Below are 15,728 nucleotides of genomic sequence, written 5' to 3'. Positions count from 1 at the left end.
ACAATAAAACACCCTTTTTCTCTTTAAATAAACCTAGTTATACATAGATATAATCTTAAAAATAAACTAAAAAATATAATTTGCTTACACATTCTCACTAAAAAACGAGAGTGTATATATATATATATATATATATATATATATATATATATATATATATATATATATATATATATATATATATTAGTAAATTAAATAAAACCAATCATTAATTCAACATTATGGATTCTTCCTCTAACATTCCATCGTTGCCTCCTACATCTTTACCCCAACAATCATCATTTCACATTTCAAGTGCCCCTCAACCTCAACCTTCATGATCATCTTTTGTTATTCTTCCTCTTGATTTGCTTGAGCATGTGTCATACAACAAGAATAATCATTTGCAATCATTCACTTAAAAGTCCAATATATCATTTTCCATGTATGTATGTGTTAATGAGGAGCTTTAACATAATCCAAAGTTTAGGACAACAATGTGAGTTGACAGAATGAGTTACACTTCCCCAAATACTTTTTTTCAATATATATAAAATATTGAGAAAAGGTGTTTGAGAAAGTATAACTCATTCCGTCCACCAACATTATTGTCCTAAACTTTGGATTATGTTGAAGCTCCTCATTAACAATTACATACACAAGAATGATGTATTAGACTTCTAAGTGAATTAATATTGCAAATCATTCTTTTGGTTGTATGACATATACTTAAGCAAATCAGGAGGAAGAAGAACAAAAGACGACAATGAAGGTTGAGGTTGAGAGGCAATTGAAATGGAAAATGATATATGGTTGTTGTTGGGCTAAAGATGTAGGAGGCAAAGGGATGAATGTTAGAGGAAGAACCCATAATGTTGAATTGAGGATTAATTGTATTTGCTAACATATATGCACTTGTTTTTTAGTTTGAGTACGATAGTGAACTACATCGTCAGTGTATTTTAAGATAATATTACCCTATAGAGTGAGAACTATAGAAGGTATCACATTATTAACATTTAGTCAAAAGGTTAGTCCAACATAACAAACTACATATCTAGAAAATAGAACACTTTGGAGGAAAGAACCTATTGGTGCTATACTGAACGCAAATTGAGCAAGATAGTCAAGAAAAACACATAATAATATAACCAAAACACATGAATCAAATAAATAAAAACTCGAGAAAAAGTAATAACTACATTTATCAATGAGGATATAATATGATAGGAGGTAATAAGAACAAGAAGAATAATTCATCATGAAAATTGAACCACACCCTATGAAAAATGACAATCCAAATGTCAGCTCCATAAATTATTACAAGAAAGTAGTACATGGCATTTGAAGTCACTATTGAGTTGTAATCGTACGACACAAGGTTTAATTAAGACCAAATGTGATGGGAAAATAAAGATACACTTACGATGATAGTAAGAAGCAATCATAATGATATGGATTAAGAGTTAATAGGCTATTTTCTTAAATGTACGAGACCTTGGCATATGCACCTCTAGAAACAAAAATTAGTGGCCATCAAAACACCCAAAATTAGAAATTTGAAGCAAATGATGCACATCAAAACAAATAACTCAAAGAAAGAAGTTGCAAGAGAAATGGAAAGAACACATAGGTTATTCAGGAGTTACCAAAAAAGATAACAATGAAGCCTTCATCGGAACTGCCAATACAAGAAAAAAGTATATCACTTTGTTGCGTTTAACACAAGGAAGACTTTAATCGAAGTAAATTTCTAAGATGTTTATTGTGGTGGAAAAAATGTCTCTGAAGATTTTAATTAGGGTTCGATTAAGGCTTTGATTGGAGAAATTTTTCATGGGGCTCTGATAGAGGTTGATGAGAGGAGCGATTTTATCGGTTTAGATCTAAAAGATAATTTCTATGGTGGTTGGAAATCAATAGTGTTGACAGAAAACCAAAGGGAGCATAAACACATTAGTTTGAAACTAGGAATATCATATAATCATGAAATTAATGCATAAATGACAATTATAACTCACCAAATAGAAAATGTATACAAATAACCACAAAGAAAAAAAGATGAAACAAGGATCTCAAAGAAAAAGGTTGTGATAGAAATGAAAACAAATAATAAATTATTGAGGAGTTACCAAAAAAAGATGCCAATAAGGCCTTTATTGGAACTGCCAAAAAAACATAAAAGTATATGATTTTGTTGTGGTTAACATGAAGAAGGTTTTAATAAGAGTAGATTTCTAAGATGCTTATTGTGGTGGACGGATATGTCTCTAAAGATTGCAACTAGGGCTTATTAAGGCTTTGATTTGGGAGAATTTTCATGGGGTTTTGGTAGAGGTTGATGAAAAGAGAGATTCTATCAATTTAGATCTAGAAAATAATTTCTATGGTGTTTGGAATCAACATTGACAACGGAAAACCTAAGGGAGGGTGAGAAGAGAGAGAGAGAGAGAGAGAGAGAGAGAGAGAGAGAGAGAGATGACAAAGAGAAAAAAGAAGACGATGGAGAGAAAAGAAGACACGGTTTCCAAATTTTTAGAATTATTGTATTTTTTCTTCTTCAAAATATATAGTGAGAAGGCTTTGAAGACAAAGATTCAATGTGCACAAATACATGAGTCTTACGCAAGACAATAGGTAGCAAAATGGACTACGAGTCCCAATGTGGGCTAATGCAATGTGGGTTGCAGACTATAATGGACTAAGCTAAAAAGCCCGAATTCAATTCGGGCCTAAAAAATGAAACTCAAGCCTTGTAAAAACTTGTTTTTTCGAGCTTTTGGCGGGTTTTTGCAAGCTTAACCCACATTTGTCCATGATTGGGTCGAGCTAAAAAAATTGTGTTTAATTGGGATTAAAATTTTAAGTTCAAGCCATACATTTTCATCGAGTGGATTCAAGCTAGTTTGATTTATTTTTCCACCTCTACATAAGACTAAGTTTAAAAGACATGTAAATAAAAGAATAAATTGTGGAGACTAATGACAAAAACCAAATTATTTTTTTGGTAGTTTATGTTGCCTATCAAAAAACAACCACCAGTAATAAAGTTTTTTTTTTGGTAGTGTATGCACTATGTTACAAAATAATTTTGCATCATCATTGATCACAAACTATTATATATGATAAGTTTGTTGATTTTTCTAATAAATTATGACTATGTTTGGCAAAACTAGCTGAAAAACTAGTTAAAAATTAAAAAATTAGCTTATTAAATTAGAAGTATTTGATAAAATTAACGGTTGAAGTAGCATAAAAGTATAAAGTGACAAAAAAAATAATAAAATCATAATTTATTTAAAAATATAATAAGAGAAAATGAATAAATATATTAAGAACAAAAGTGAAATAAAATATAAAAAGTTAGAAGCTAATGTTTTAAAAAATATTACTTGAAGTAAGGTTTCAAAAAATGCTTAAAACTACTAAGAATTTACTAAAAAAAAACTTATTTACAGAACTTCCAAATAAATTTTTCAGCTAGTAAAAAAACTAAAACTAATTGCAATCTTTTGCCAAAAATATAACATATACCAATGATTGATAACAAAATATTATGGAGAATTAGGTGTGTTTACCGTAATGCCAAAATATATTGTGGAGAATTACTTTTGCTTGCTTTACTATGACTATGATAAATCTTATCTATATAATTATGTATATAGTGAGTAAGAGAAAATAAATTATGTAATGTAAAATATAAATTATTGATTTAAATATTATTTTTGTCTTTATAATTTAGTATTTTTATTCATTTATATCCTTTAAAAAAATTGTTTTAGTCCTTACAAAATATGTTTATTTTATTTTTTGTCCTTAAAATATTTTAGATAATATTTTTTTACTGTTTAAAATATTTTTTTACTGTTCAAACATTATCAAAAACGCTTTAATAAGGAAAAAAATAAATACATTGACCAAAAACAACTTTTTTTGCAAGGAAGAAAGTGGAAAAAAAACATTAAATTACATTAACAAAAAAATGTATTTAAGCCTAAATTAATTTGTAGGTAAATTTATTGATTTTTACAAGTCATATTAATGATGACTTTTGATTAGTTGACAAACTAAATATAAATTTTTACATTGATAATACATAGTCATAAAATTTATAGAGGTAATATAATTTTTTTTGGTTAATTATGATATTCATACAAAATAATTCTGTCAAATACAAAGTGAGTATTTATCTTATAACATAATTTATTTCAAGAGACAATTATGATTTGAATCCTAGCTCACTAGATTAAAAACACACAAGCTGTTATTAGTTATGCGAATTATTTGTTTTCATTTTTAATCTTCAACACATGTATAGTTGAATAATTTTAATCTTGAACGCATATATAGGTGATTATATATTATATACGGGCAGTATGAATCCTATGCTATGAGAGACGACTGCGACGTGTAAAATAACTTTTTATTTCTATACTAAATGCTATTTTCTTGCTACAGGATATAATTTTTTAAATAACTCCATTTGACAAGAGTAAAAATCTAAACAGTGTCAAATTTGGAAGCAAATTTTTTCTGCGTCTGTTGCTTGCGTCTCCATGGGACCACTTGCTTAAGGCTTTCATAAATGCTTGCCTGCAGTTATAAAAAGAAATATAATTATATGATGAGATATCAACCTAACCAGTCATAGGCACAGGGGAGGAGTAAATAGCCAAACGGTGCAGGCAAAGAAATCTATCGAACCAAGAAATACTCAAAAATTTTATTGGTGGACAAACCAACTATGTTCATTGATTTTAGTTTTGTAAAGTCTCAGTAAATCCGAGCATATAATAACGTTTCAACTTTCAACCAAGAAAAAAAAATAGTGTCCAAATCATTGACTTGAATGATTTGCGAGATCTTCAAAAGTATTATGGTGGGAATGGAGATGTTCTTAAAATGGTTTTTGTTCTTTTTTTTTTCCAAAAGACAACAAGAATTGCTCACTTGCAACTGGCAAGAATATCCAATGAAGAAAGAACTTAATTATTTGTGTACTATAATAGTTACACTTATTTCACGTCTTTTTTAGTTTAAGAAAATAAAAATAAAAAATGTTTTAGAAACAAAAAAAATAATGTTATTTTAGTCCCACAAGCAACAATAACAGTCGGTGCTTTTTCTTTAGGTAGTGAAGAAAGTCTAGCTTTCGGTACCAAATGTTATTGCTATTTGACTGTTTCAATTTCTTGACTAACAGAAAGTAAGCAAGTCTTTCTATTAATTTCTTGCTTAAGTATAGGGTATACTTAGCTTAAGAAAATTAAACACGGAAAATATTTCTTAAATACGAAATCAGCATTTTTTTTTATTTTTTTACAAAGAAAATAAAACATACAAATATAGAAGCTTTTATAATTTCGGTGGCTCTGGCTACGTTATTTATATACTCATAGTCAAACAAAAATTTTGTTCATGAAACAATATGCCCTTTATAATGCATACCTAACACTTTAGCTGGCTCAGCTTTATGTATGTTTTGGATAATAGCAATATATCATGGTACTTTAAAGCAACAAAATAATGTGAAATGTACAATGATAGATGGTTTAGACGTACACAAGTCAAAATTATAAGTCCTATTTTGTCAGACACATGGAATCCATGATTGAGCATAGAATAAATAATAACATATATGGAATAAATCAAGAAAATTATTGTTAAAAATAACGGACAGAGAACGATTATTGAACAATTTTTTTATCTCTTAATTATTCGAAAATTATTATTCTTATATATTATACCGCTTTTTAATTATTTAAAAATATTATGTCATATATTCTAAAAAAAAGTTAATGTAAATGATAAAAAAAATACAGAAAAAAATGTACAAATTTCATGAAAAGTTAGAAAATAACAGTGTACGTAATTTAGTCTTGTGGATTTTATAGTACTAAGACTTACCCACATATGTGACCTTTGCTTAGACAGAACCCAGAAGCTTCCTCGTCTTGGAACCCTTGTGATCTTCACGTTAGGCATAGAAGAGCAGGAGTGGGGTGAAAAGTCAAAACTGCCCTCAGCATCCTCGGTGGTAAACTTCTTGTAACCGCTCCACCTGGAGGAGCCAAAATTGGAATTCCAGTTAGCCCTGGGAGTCCTATAGGAGGTGGTGAAGGACATGGCCCGGCCCACGTAAGGCCCATCAAGCACGGTCGTAGGAGAAGGCCCGTCCACGTCGGAAACCTTGTTGGTACTGTCCAACAGAAACAACAACCTGGGAGGCAGCTCCAAGGTTTTTTTAACGGCAGTAGTACTGTCCTCGGGATCCGATTCGGTGTGGCAATGCCTAGGCTTCCCCGGTGCTTCCTCCCACTTGAAGGGAACCGAGATCGTGTTCTGCGGCGGCGACATGAGAGTTTCCGGCGGCATGGTCGGGCGTGAGATTAAGAAAGAGAGCTTTGTCAGCACATGATCATCACTACACTTGTTATTCTCTGACTCAGACACCATTGTTGGTAGTAGTTGTTACTACTTCAATTCAATTCTCTCTAGCTAGTACGGTGGTAGAGGCACCTTATGATGAGGTAGTGAAGTGGGTATGTGTGGTTTTATAGAGATAGAAACTTGTCAATGAAGAGAGAGAGAGAAGAGTGGTGAATGACTCTGCTGTGCATTGTGGTTGTTATAATGAACAAGTTTACTCAAGTCAGGTCCTTTGAAAAGTCATGGAAATGACTTAAATTACGTGTGATTGGTTTGTGACCTGTACATGTGGTAGAGGAAAGAAATGTTGAAAGGAAATCAACACAAGGCTCACTCTACTCTACCCCCAATTTTAGGGTAACCGCAGGAAGGACTAGACTGAAATAATTAAATTAATGTTCACTTCTAATATTTTTTTTATTCAAAGAAAAATATTTTTATAATAGAAAGTTGGGTCTTTTTAAATACATTTTCTCTCTCATGTTTTTTTAAATATACAGTAGTTTGCAGTTTAATTTTCAATATATACTAATTGAGACTTTTTCTCTCTTTTTTATTTTTTTTTAATTTAAAATATTATAAAATATAAATATTATATTATATAATTTTTTTAATTGGTTTTAAAATTACTTACTTATTAAATTAAATTTAATAATTTTTTTTTATTTTTTAAAGAAAATGATATTATTAAATATAATTATTTTTATTTTATTATTTAATTTACTTATTTTTTAGGTGAATATTTTTATTTAAAATCTGAATTTTCTAATATAATTATTTTTAATATGATTATACTACTAAATATAATTAGTTTGTTTATGTCATTAGATTTAATTAAAAATAAAAATACTTTTTGTTTAACAACTTATTTATAAAAAAACATTATATTATATTATTAATAAAATACTTAAACAATTACAGTTGGCTAATGAAAACTTAAGATGGAGATATGTTAGGACAGTTATTTCTGTCATGACCACTAATTGCTAATTAAGTATCTTTAAAGATATTTTCAATATATTTTTATTATCAAAAATAGTTCACATTTAGCAATTATCAGTATCTTTTGGATATTTTAATATTTTATTTTCATATCTGCAAGTCATAAATAATAAAAATATCAATTCTTATCACTTAAGTAAAAAATAACTACTAAATAAATATTTTTAAAGATATTTTCAATATATTTTTATTTAAAGATATTTTCAATAAATATTTTTAAAGATAGTTTCAATATAACAGTTACTACTCTTTGAAATTTCATGTCTATTGTATAAGATAGATGTATCAATTATTTTTTTACTGTCTTTTTTAGTTTATTTTAATACTACTAATTAATTTTCTTATTTTTTTAATTAACGAACATAACAAAAAAAATATTTTAACTACAAAAATACATATAAATTAACTAAAAAATTGTACTCTAATTTTATTCAATTTTTTTATTTTTTTTATCTGTATATTTTTTCTTAAAAAAGTAGAAAACAAAATTATAAATTTAATTTACTAAATAAGTAATTTTAAAACCAATTAAAAAATTATATAATATAATATTTATATTTTATAATATTTTAAATTAAAAAAATAAAAAAGAGAGAAAATCTTAAATAGTGTATATTAAAAATTAAATTGTAAAATAGTGTAGATAGGGAAAAAGTATGAGAAAAGATGTGTATTTATGAGGGGGAAAAACCGTAATAATGTTTGTATACACAATGAAACTTGGGCTTACGGAACAGTCCTTATAATGGGTTATTTAAACACAAACACTGTATCAATCTTTATCATTATCAACTTAGAAAATCACTGTGGAGTAAAAAAAATACTTTATTGCTACAGGAGAATATTATCTTTTAGAGAGGGATCAGTGTCATCGTATAAATGCAATCAGTGTCATCGTATAAGGTACGTATTTATTTCACAATGTTATTTTAATGAAACATTTACTGAGTTGAATGTTAAACATTTTGCAAATGGTCATCCTTTTTTACGAAATTTCAACCATACCAATTAATGAAAGAGACTTCAGATTTTGGCCAAGAAACCTTTAATTTTGGTTGGGACATCAATATGTTTTATTTCAGATATACCATTTCAAATATATCATTTTGATCTATTTCAAACAAAATAATAATGATAAATATAATTCATCTTTATAAAAAAAAAATAGAAAATAAATATAACTTGACTTTTGCAAGAAACGGCACAAAATAAGGGGAAAAGATAAATTGTTCAAAAAATAATAATAAAGAGAGTTGGGGGGAATAATTTATTCTCCTATTTGATTTTTTAATGGAAATACAAGATATATTAGTCCTCAAAATTTTTTTTAACAGCATTTAGTCCTCAAGATGTTAAAAATTAAATAAGGAGCTACTTATAAAATATGACTATCACATCAAAGATTTAAACCATGCTTAGCCAAATTGATTTTCGAATATCATATGGACCCAAACTTTATTTTTTTGGAAGACAAGAAAAAATATTTTATTGAATTACCTATCCCCACACAAGCTGTCAGTAGATTAACCACATGGAGCCAATTCATAAATTGAGAAGTACATGCCTATACCATGCATATTCCTATACTTGTGTGTTTTGTCCGGTACAATATAATATAGGTTGACAGTGACACGTTGAAATTAGTGAAAACTATTACTCCTAATAATGTGTTAGCTACTTATAATATATTAATTATTAAAAATTGGGATGATTAAAATTATGAATATTGTAAGATAAATCACGAGGTTATGCATGCCTTCCTAATAATGTGTTAGCTACTTATAATCATTGTTAAAAAGTGGGTAGAATAAAATTATCATTTCTCTATATTCTTTTAATGACTTCAAATCATTAATAATTGAAAAATAGATAACTTTGATAATATAATCGAAAACCTTGTTACTTCATATTTTTATGATATAAATGCATGATAAAAATATATTTATTATTATATTGCTCAATATTATGAGATGATTTAATTCTGTCAATAACTTATCACAAGTAAAAGTATATTACATACATTAATAAATCTATGGATAATATATATGCAATTTTTCATTTTCAGAAATGCCACAAATATTCTTAATAGAAGCTCCATTTTATTTATATCTTTTACGATGGGAGGGAACGTGACGCTGATAACTTTATTTTATTTTTAACAAAGACAACCTTTTTTAATTCTTAATGTGCATGCAGACTGCTATTATTATAACACAAGCTCGCCAAAATGAAATGACAATTAAGAGAGTCAAAGAAAAGTTTGTGCCTTATTGATAAAGTATAAATTAAAAAAGAAATAAACAAACAAGAAATCATTGATGAAAGGAAAAGAAGAATAATTAAAAATATATACAAATTATTCGTACTCATAGCCTCATAGGGTTGTAAAGGAGTTTTGAATTTGCTATTGTTGATCCCAGGAATCTTCTGAGGTCATTTTCTAAATAATTTACATGACTGATGAATAAACTTTAGAATATGAAAGAAAATATTTGAAAATATTGCACGAAGAGAGTCGTCTTTATCCTAACACAACGAATATTTTTTAGCTAGAGAGCCTTAATGTCTGATTTTTTAAAATTGGACAAATTTAATTTTAAATTATTAATAATGAAAATGAATCTAATTTCTATCATAAATTTTATCCTAAAAAACGTATATATAACAAAAAGAATTGATCCCGTAAGAAACATAAACACTATATAGCCAACCAAGAAAAAGTTTGATCCGACCAAAAAAAAGTTCCAACTCATAAAAGTTGAAAGAGAAACAAAAGGAAAGGATCAGAGAATACCAACGCACTCAGCTTGTTTAGCAGCATTATTTTCTACTTTTATAACTTGGTGATATATTTTATCTGTTAAAATAATAAAGTGGTGCGATAAAAAAAGTAATTAATTTTTGAAATATATAAAATTTTATAAACTTGATTTATTTTTTATTTTAAAAAAACTTGATTTTCTTTATGAAAATTAAATTTAATTATTCAATTAGTTAAATCTATTTTTATAGATAAAGAACTTATAAAAAAATTCATTTTATAAATTTGACATTAGTGCGAATTGTTCACAACAACAACAAGATATTACACGATTCATTGATAAAAAAAAATAATTTTACTCTCTGTTATATATCTATTTATATAATATATAAAAGTTCATGTACTATTGTCACCACATATCAATCTTTTGAATTAATTTTAATTTTATTTTTTTATTGTATGCATAACTTCATTTTTTCCTTTTTTTATATCTTTGATTTATAACCTTTTGATTGTCCATAATTTAAAAAAAAAAATTGTGAAAATTTATTAAAAAATAATTTTATAACATTTGTCATCAGTGTAAACTGATCCTATACAAGACAACAATAAGATGTTAAAAGATTCCTTAATAAAAATTGTTTTTACTCTCTTTTATATATCTATATAAAAGTCCACTTACTAACTTTTCAATTATTAATAGGAATCAAAGTTTGTTCTTTTTTTTTAATTGCAAATTGATCCTTTAACAATCATAACCTAATCACTTTAGGGTTCCATTAACTAACTATGAATTGTCATGAATATCAAGTAGAGGAAAAAATTGGCCAAATATGAAATAAAAAGCTATATAAGGTAATGCTAATTGTGATGGACTTTTTTTTTTTTGGTCTGCAAAATATGTGTGTATTAAGAAGGATACTAGTGGTACCAATAAAACAACAGTTTGAGTATATCCTCAACAGAAGAAAGAGGAGAACTTCATCATGCACATAGAAAAAGATTGGTTAGTGCTTAATTATGAGTGCACAATAGTCTCAAATAATAAGTATTGAATAAAAAGTAAATCTATTTAGTGTCTTAAAAATATAAAACAATAAGATAAATAATTGTCCAGGTTAGAGATTTAGTTGTTCGTAAATCAAGAGAATCTGTAGTAGAAATTAAAGATTTGTAAGAGGATGATGCCGGAGGATTTAGAATTATTCTTCTATCAATCAAAACAATAAGATCTATTATCCAAGTTATGTTAGAGATTCAGCCTCTATTGAATTAGAATTTTAAAATATTTTTTTTATAAAAAAGTATTGTGGTATTTAATTAAGATTTTTAAATAGTATAAATAAATCTTATGATATTTAATTAAGACTTTTAAGATTTTTAAGAAATGCAACAAAATTTGGTAGTATTTAATTAAGATTTTTTATAATTTATGAAAATTCTTTTGATATTCAAAAATATATAAATTTCAATGGATTGTTTTTTAAGAAAGATTTCAATCAATTTCATCATACTTTTTAGTATAAAATATTTATCAAACAATCTTACCCAAAACCTTCAGATTTTATTAGACTTTTTCTTTTTTTTTCTATTGGTTTCGTGACTTTCTTTTCTCTCATCACATATATTCTTTTCTCTATTTAATATTCTTCAAGATGTATGTGTTATATATATTTTTTCCATTCTTTTGGAATAAAAAAATATCATATATATCACTTTTCTCTACACTTTTTTCTTTGTTTTCTAAATTAAAATAATGTTTATCTTATGAGCTAAGACTAATCGTGTTTTTCTTATATTGACTATGCTCGACGCAATATTTTCATGACTATCACCCTTAATTTCATAATTCACATAACTCAATATTCCTCCTTTCAATTTTTTACCCTTACTACTCTCTTTTAATATATGTTTATTGCATCTCATTTAAACATGTCATTAGATTTATCATCAAATAATTATAATAATTAAAAAAATAAAAAAATCAACATATAATTTTAAAGCTATTGTTCAAATTCAAAAGTTAGAATGATAAGATACTATTACAAGAAATATTAGTATAGGAGAATATAAAACTAGAATCAATATAACTATTAAAAATTAAAAAAAATATTTTGGTTTTACTTTTTTATAATATAACTATATTCTTTTAATGACCAAAATATTTATAAATTAATTAAAAATCAATATAATGTGTTAGCTACTTATACTACATTCAAATTATTTTTTCACTAACTCATGTAATTTTGAATGTGTTTTTAAAAATTCATAAAATTCTTTCAAATCTTATAAATTAATAAAATCATGTCAAATTCTTTAAATTTTTATAATATAAATCTATTAAAATCTAAACTATCGTAAAAATCTTATAAAAAATATAATAAATCATAATATTCCTACTTAATTTTTAAAATCCAAAGAATTTTTTTATTAAAATAATCTTTTAAAATTATAATCTAATACACCTGATTGTTCATAAATCAAGACTTAATCTTGAACTGAAATACAATGTTGCAATCTTATAAAACCTAGAAGCGGAAGGAGCATGAAAGAAGACAAAGAATGAAATCCTTATTTAATCCAAAGTGATCTCAATCTTTTGTTAATTACTGCGACGATTCAGAATCCTAAGTTATGTTTCAAATTTGTGCATCCTCTTCCCCAAAGCCTTCCTTCTTTTTCAATTATTGAGAAACATGGGAAAATTTTGCAAAGAAACAAAATTAGAATACATTTCACAATCTTGTAAAAGAATGACAGGATGTTGGGGAATTACACGATTATTTATGAAAATCATATGATCATGTGACGTTGACAATAAGTCAATAGTCATTCCTTGATAAAAACGTGCCATGTGGTAGCTCTTAGTTAATGCGATTATGCGAGGGTTACATTATTAAGTGAAAATAATGTATTATTATTATTGTTTATAATACTTTGGAGATTCACTTAATTAAGGGATAATGAATTGTTTTCATACTTATTTATAAACATGGAATTTTATTTATTTAACCATTGAATTCAAATTTCTCATTAAATAGATCAAGTATATAATAACATTTTATATATTTATGAATTAGTTAATACTTTATCAGTTAACTTTGGCATATATCAACTATAATATTCAATACCTATCAACTTCTGAAAAAAAAAAACCCTATAAATGCTTAATTTATCTAAAACTTAACCCCAAAATATCACTATCTCATAAGTTAAAATAACTTCCTTTGATATATAGTCCTTATCTAATGAAAATTAAATTACATATTAGTATATATAAAATGAATTTATACTAATTGCAGCACATTATACTACAAACAATTACTCTTTAATATATAAAAATATATTTTTTGTTTATTTATTTATCTAAATCAGATATTTTTAAGACTTAAATATATTTTTTTGTTTGTGTAATTTAATATTTTTTTATTTTTATCTTTGTAATTTTTTGTTTTAATTTTTGTAAAATATATTTGTTTTGTTTATCGTCTTTAAAACGCTTTAAATAACCTTTTGAACAAGAAAAAATTATTTTGAATAATAAAAAAAAAATACTATATGAAGTATTTTAAGAACAAAAAATAAAACAAATATATTTTATAAGAAATAAAACGATAAAAATATTTTTGTAAGAACAAAAGAAAAGAAAAAGATATTTAAACTTGTTTTTAATTATGTAATATTACTCAACATTATTAATGTTGACCTGTGATGTCTGTATTAATAATTTAATTTTAAAAAAAAACAATTTTAACTACCAATATATCTTTATCCATTACATTAGCGAATGACATTATTTATAATGGAAGTCAACTTCTAAACATTCTAAATTATGGTGCCACTGTTCCACTCATTCTCACAGCCGGTGACTTTTCTTTAATCAGATGAGGTAATAGAGTTGTAATATATGCATATGGTTCGAGGACCAAACACTTGAGATACATGTACCAGTAATAGTAAGCGTTCGTTTTCTGAATTTCTCCATCGCAATAAAACTAGCAACTATTTATATAGTGAATTCATTTCCTCCTTCAATTTCGTTTATTGATTGAATTTTAAGCAACTTTAAAATACTACTATTAATGTTACATACCACCGACAATTTGTGCCATGAGGGTTACCTTTGATCGATGGATGCCAAATTCATGGCTTCTTGACAAGTAAACCAAAACTACATCATCTTTCATCTTTCATCTTCCAGAGAACTTAATAGCTCTAACCCAACCACAACCACTTCTAATAGATACTGTTGCACATATAGGGAATTAAACATGCGTATTGAATCGTGGTGACTATGACAAGCAAGCCCATCTTCATCACTGCCTTAATTCCAATCTGATGCTGTAGTGGATATATGCATGCATGGTTATATATATATATATATATATATATATATATATATATATATATATATATATATGTGTGTGTGTGTGTGTGTGTGTGTGTGTCCCTTAAAAATATCATTCCTTTACCAGAAATTTCAGAAGCCCAACACATAAAAGCTTAATTTAAGTAATTCGAATAAAAATTACGTGGATGCAATAAAAAATTAATCATGTTCCAAATTTGGCGTGTAAATAGTGTCGGCCCAAGTGTCTTAAGAATTTTAAAAGGCTTTTAACAGATTCAGTGTTGGAATGGTGATATGATAGAACTATTAACTATAAGTTATTATAATTTAAATTCAAAATTCAGTTTTAGATATATTAAAATTGAAGTTATAAATAATTTAATAGATAACTTATAATTTGTTATTCATCTGTATTTTGTATATTTTTTTAACACTCACAGTTAAAATTAAATAAAATCCTAATTATTTCATATTTCTACATTCAGATTCTTTAGTACTTGATAGAGGGTAAGAAATAGTAATAATAATAATTCAGTCACAAAAGTTTTTGGTGTAGATTTAAAACAAGCATAAATACAAGCATGAATCAATTGGTGCAAATTCTTTTATCTTAATATGTATTCTTAACTTCTCTTAATTTTGAGTTTTATCTTAATATATACTCTTAATTTTGAGTCTTATGTATTTAGTTCATCTTATATAACTTAAATAAAATTATTTTAAAAAAAATACTTATGACCAAGTAATAATAATATTGATAATCTATGACTTATCATATCATCAAGAATTAAATATGAGATAATTATGTGTGATTTTTTTAAAATTATATTTTTAATTCCTTGTGAAATAATTTGATGTTATTAATTATTTTAAAAAGATAAAAATTAAAAATATAATCTGCAAAAAAAAAAACATACACAATTGTTCATTATACTTCTTTATTCTTGATGAAGTGATAAATCATTTGTCAATATCCAACTAACTAACATTTTTATGTGACAATAGACACTAAAAATAGTAAATAATAACAAAAAAAAAGTTTAAAAACTTTGATGAATAGAATTTAACTAACAACAGAAATCTGAAAAAAAAATTATCTAATGCATGTTTGTTCATCCTAAGTGAACTTTCAAATATCCACCTCATATTTATTGGTGAATTTATTTAATAAATAGTTTTGTATAGCCTTAAAACGGCTTGAAAAAA

General features: G+C 26.0%; 1 protein-coding gene across 1 annotated transcript; it reads right to left on the bottom strand.

Moving 5' to 3' along the window:
• Positions 1–4,388: 4,388 nt before the first annotated feature.
• Positions 4,389–6,762, bottom strand: LOC100781377 (uncharacterized protein At4g00950). Its single transcript, XM_003526672.5, has 2 exons — positions 5,887–6,762; positions 4,389–4,572 (listed from the first exon to the last, which is right to left on the bottom strand). The coding sequence occupies exons 1-2, from the start codon at positions 6,433–6,435 to the stop codon at positions 4,480–4,482; spliced, it is 642 nt and encodes a 213-aa protein (XP_003526720.1). The 5' UTR covers positions 6,436–6,762; the 3' UTR covers positions 4,389–4,479.
• Between the last annotated feature and the right edge of the window lie 8,966 nt (positions 6,763–15,728).

The sequence above is a fragment of the Glycine max genome, chromosome 6 (genome assembly GCF_000004515.6).
Source record: "Glycine max cultivar Williams 82 chromosome 6, Glycine_max_v4.0, whole genome shotgun sequence".
NCBI lineage: Eukaryota > Viridiplantae > Streptophyta > Magnoliopsida > Fabales > Fabaceae > Glycine > Glycine max.
Note: the sequence above shows the minus strand (reverse complement) of the source record. Positions and strands in the feature narration are given on the sequence as shown.

Coding starts and splice junctions, on each gene's coding strand:
- LOC100781377 (XM_003526672.5), bottom strand. CDS start 6,435: ATGGTGTCTGAGTCAGAGAATAACAAGTGTAGTGATGATCATGTGCTG. Junction 4,573..5,886: donor AGCAAAGGTCACATATGTGG/GTAAGTCTTAGT, acceptor TTATAACTGCAG/GCAAGCATTTATGAAAGCCT.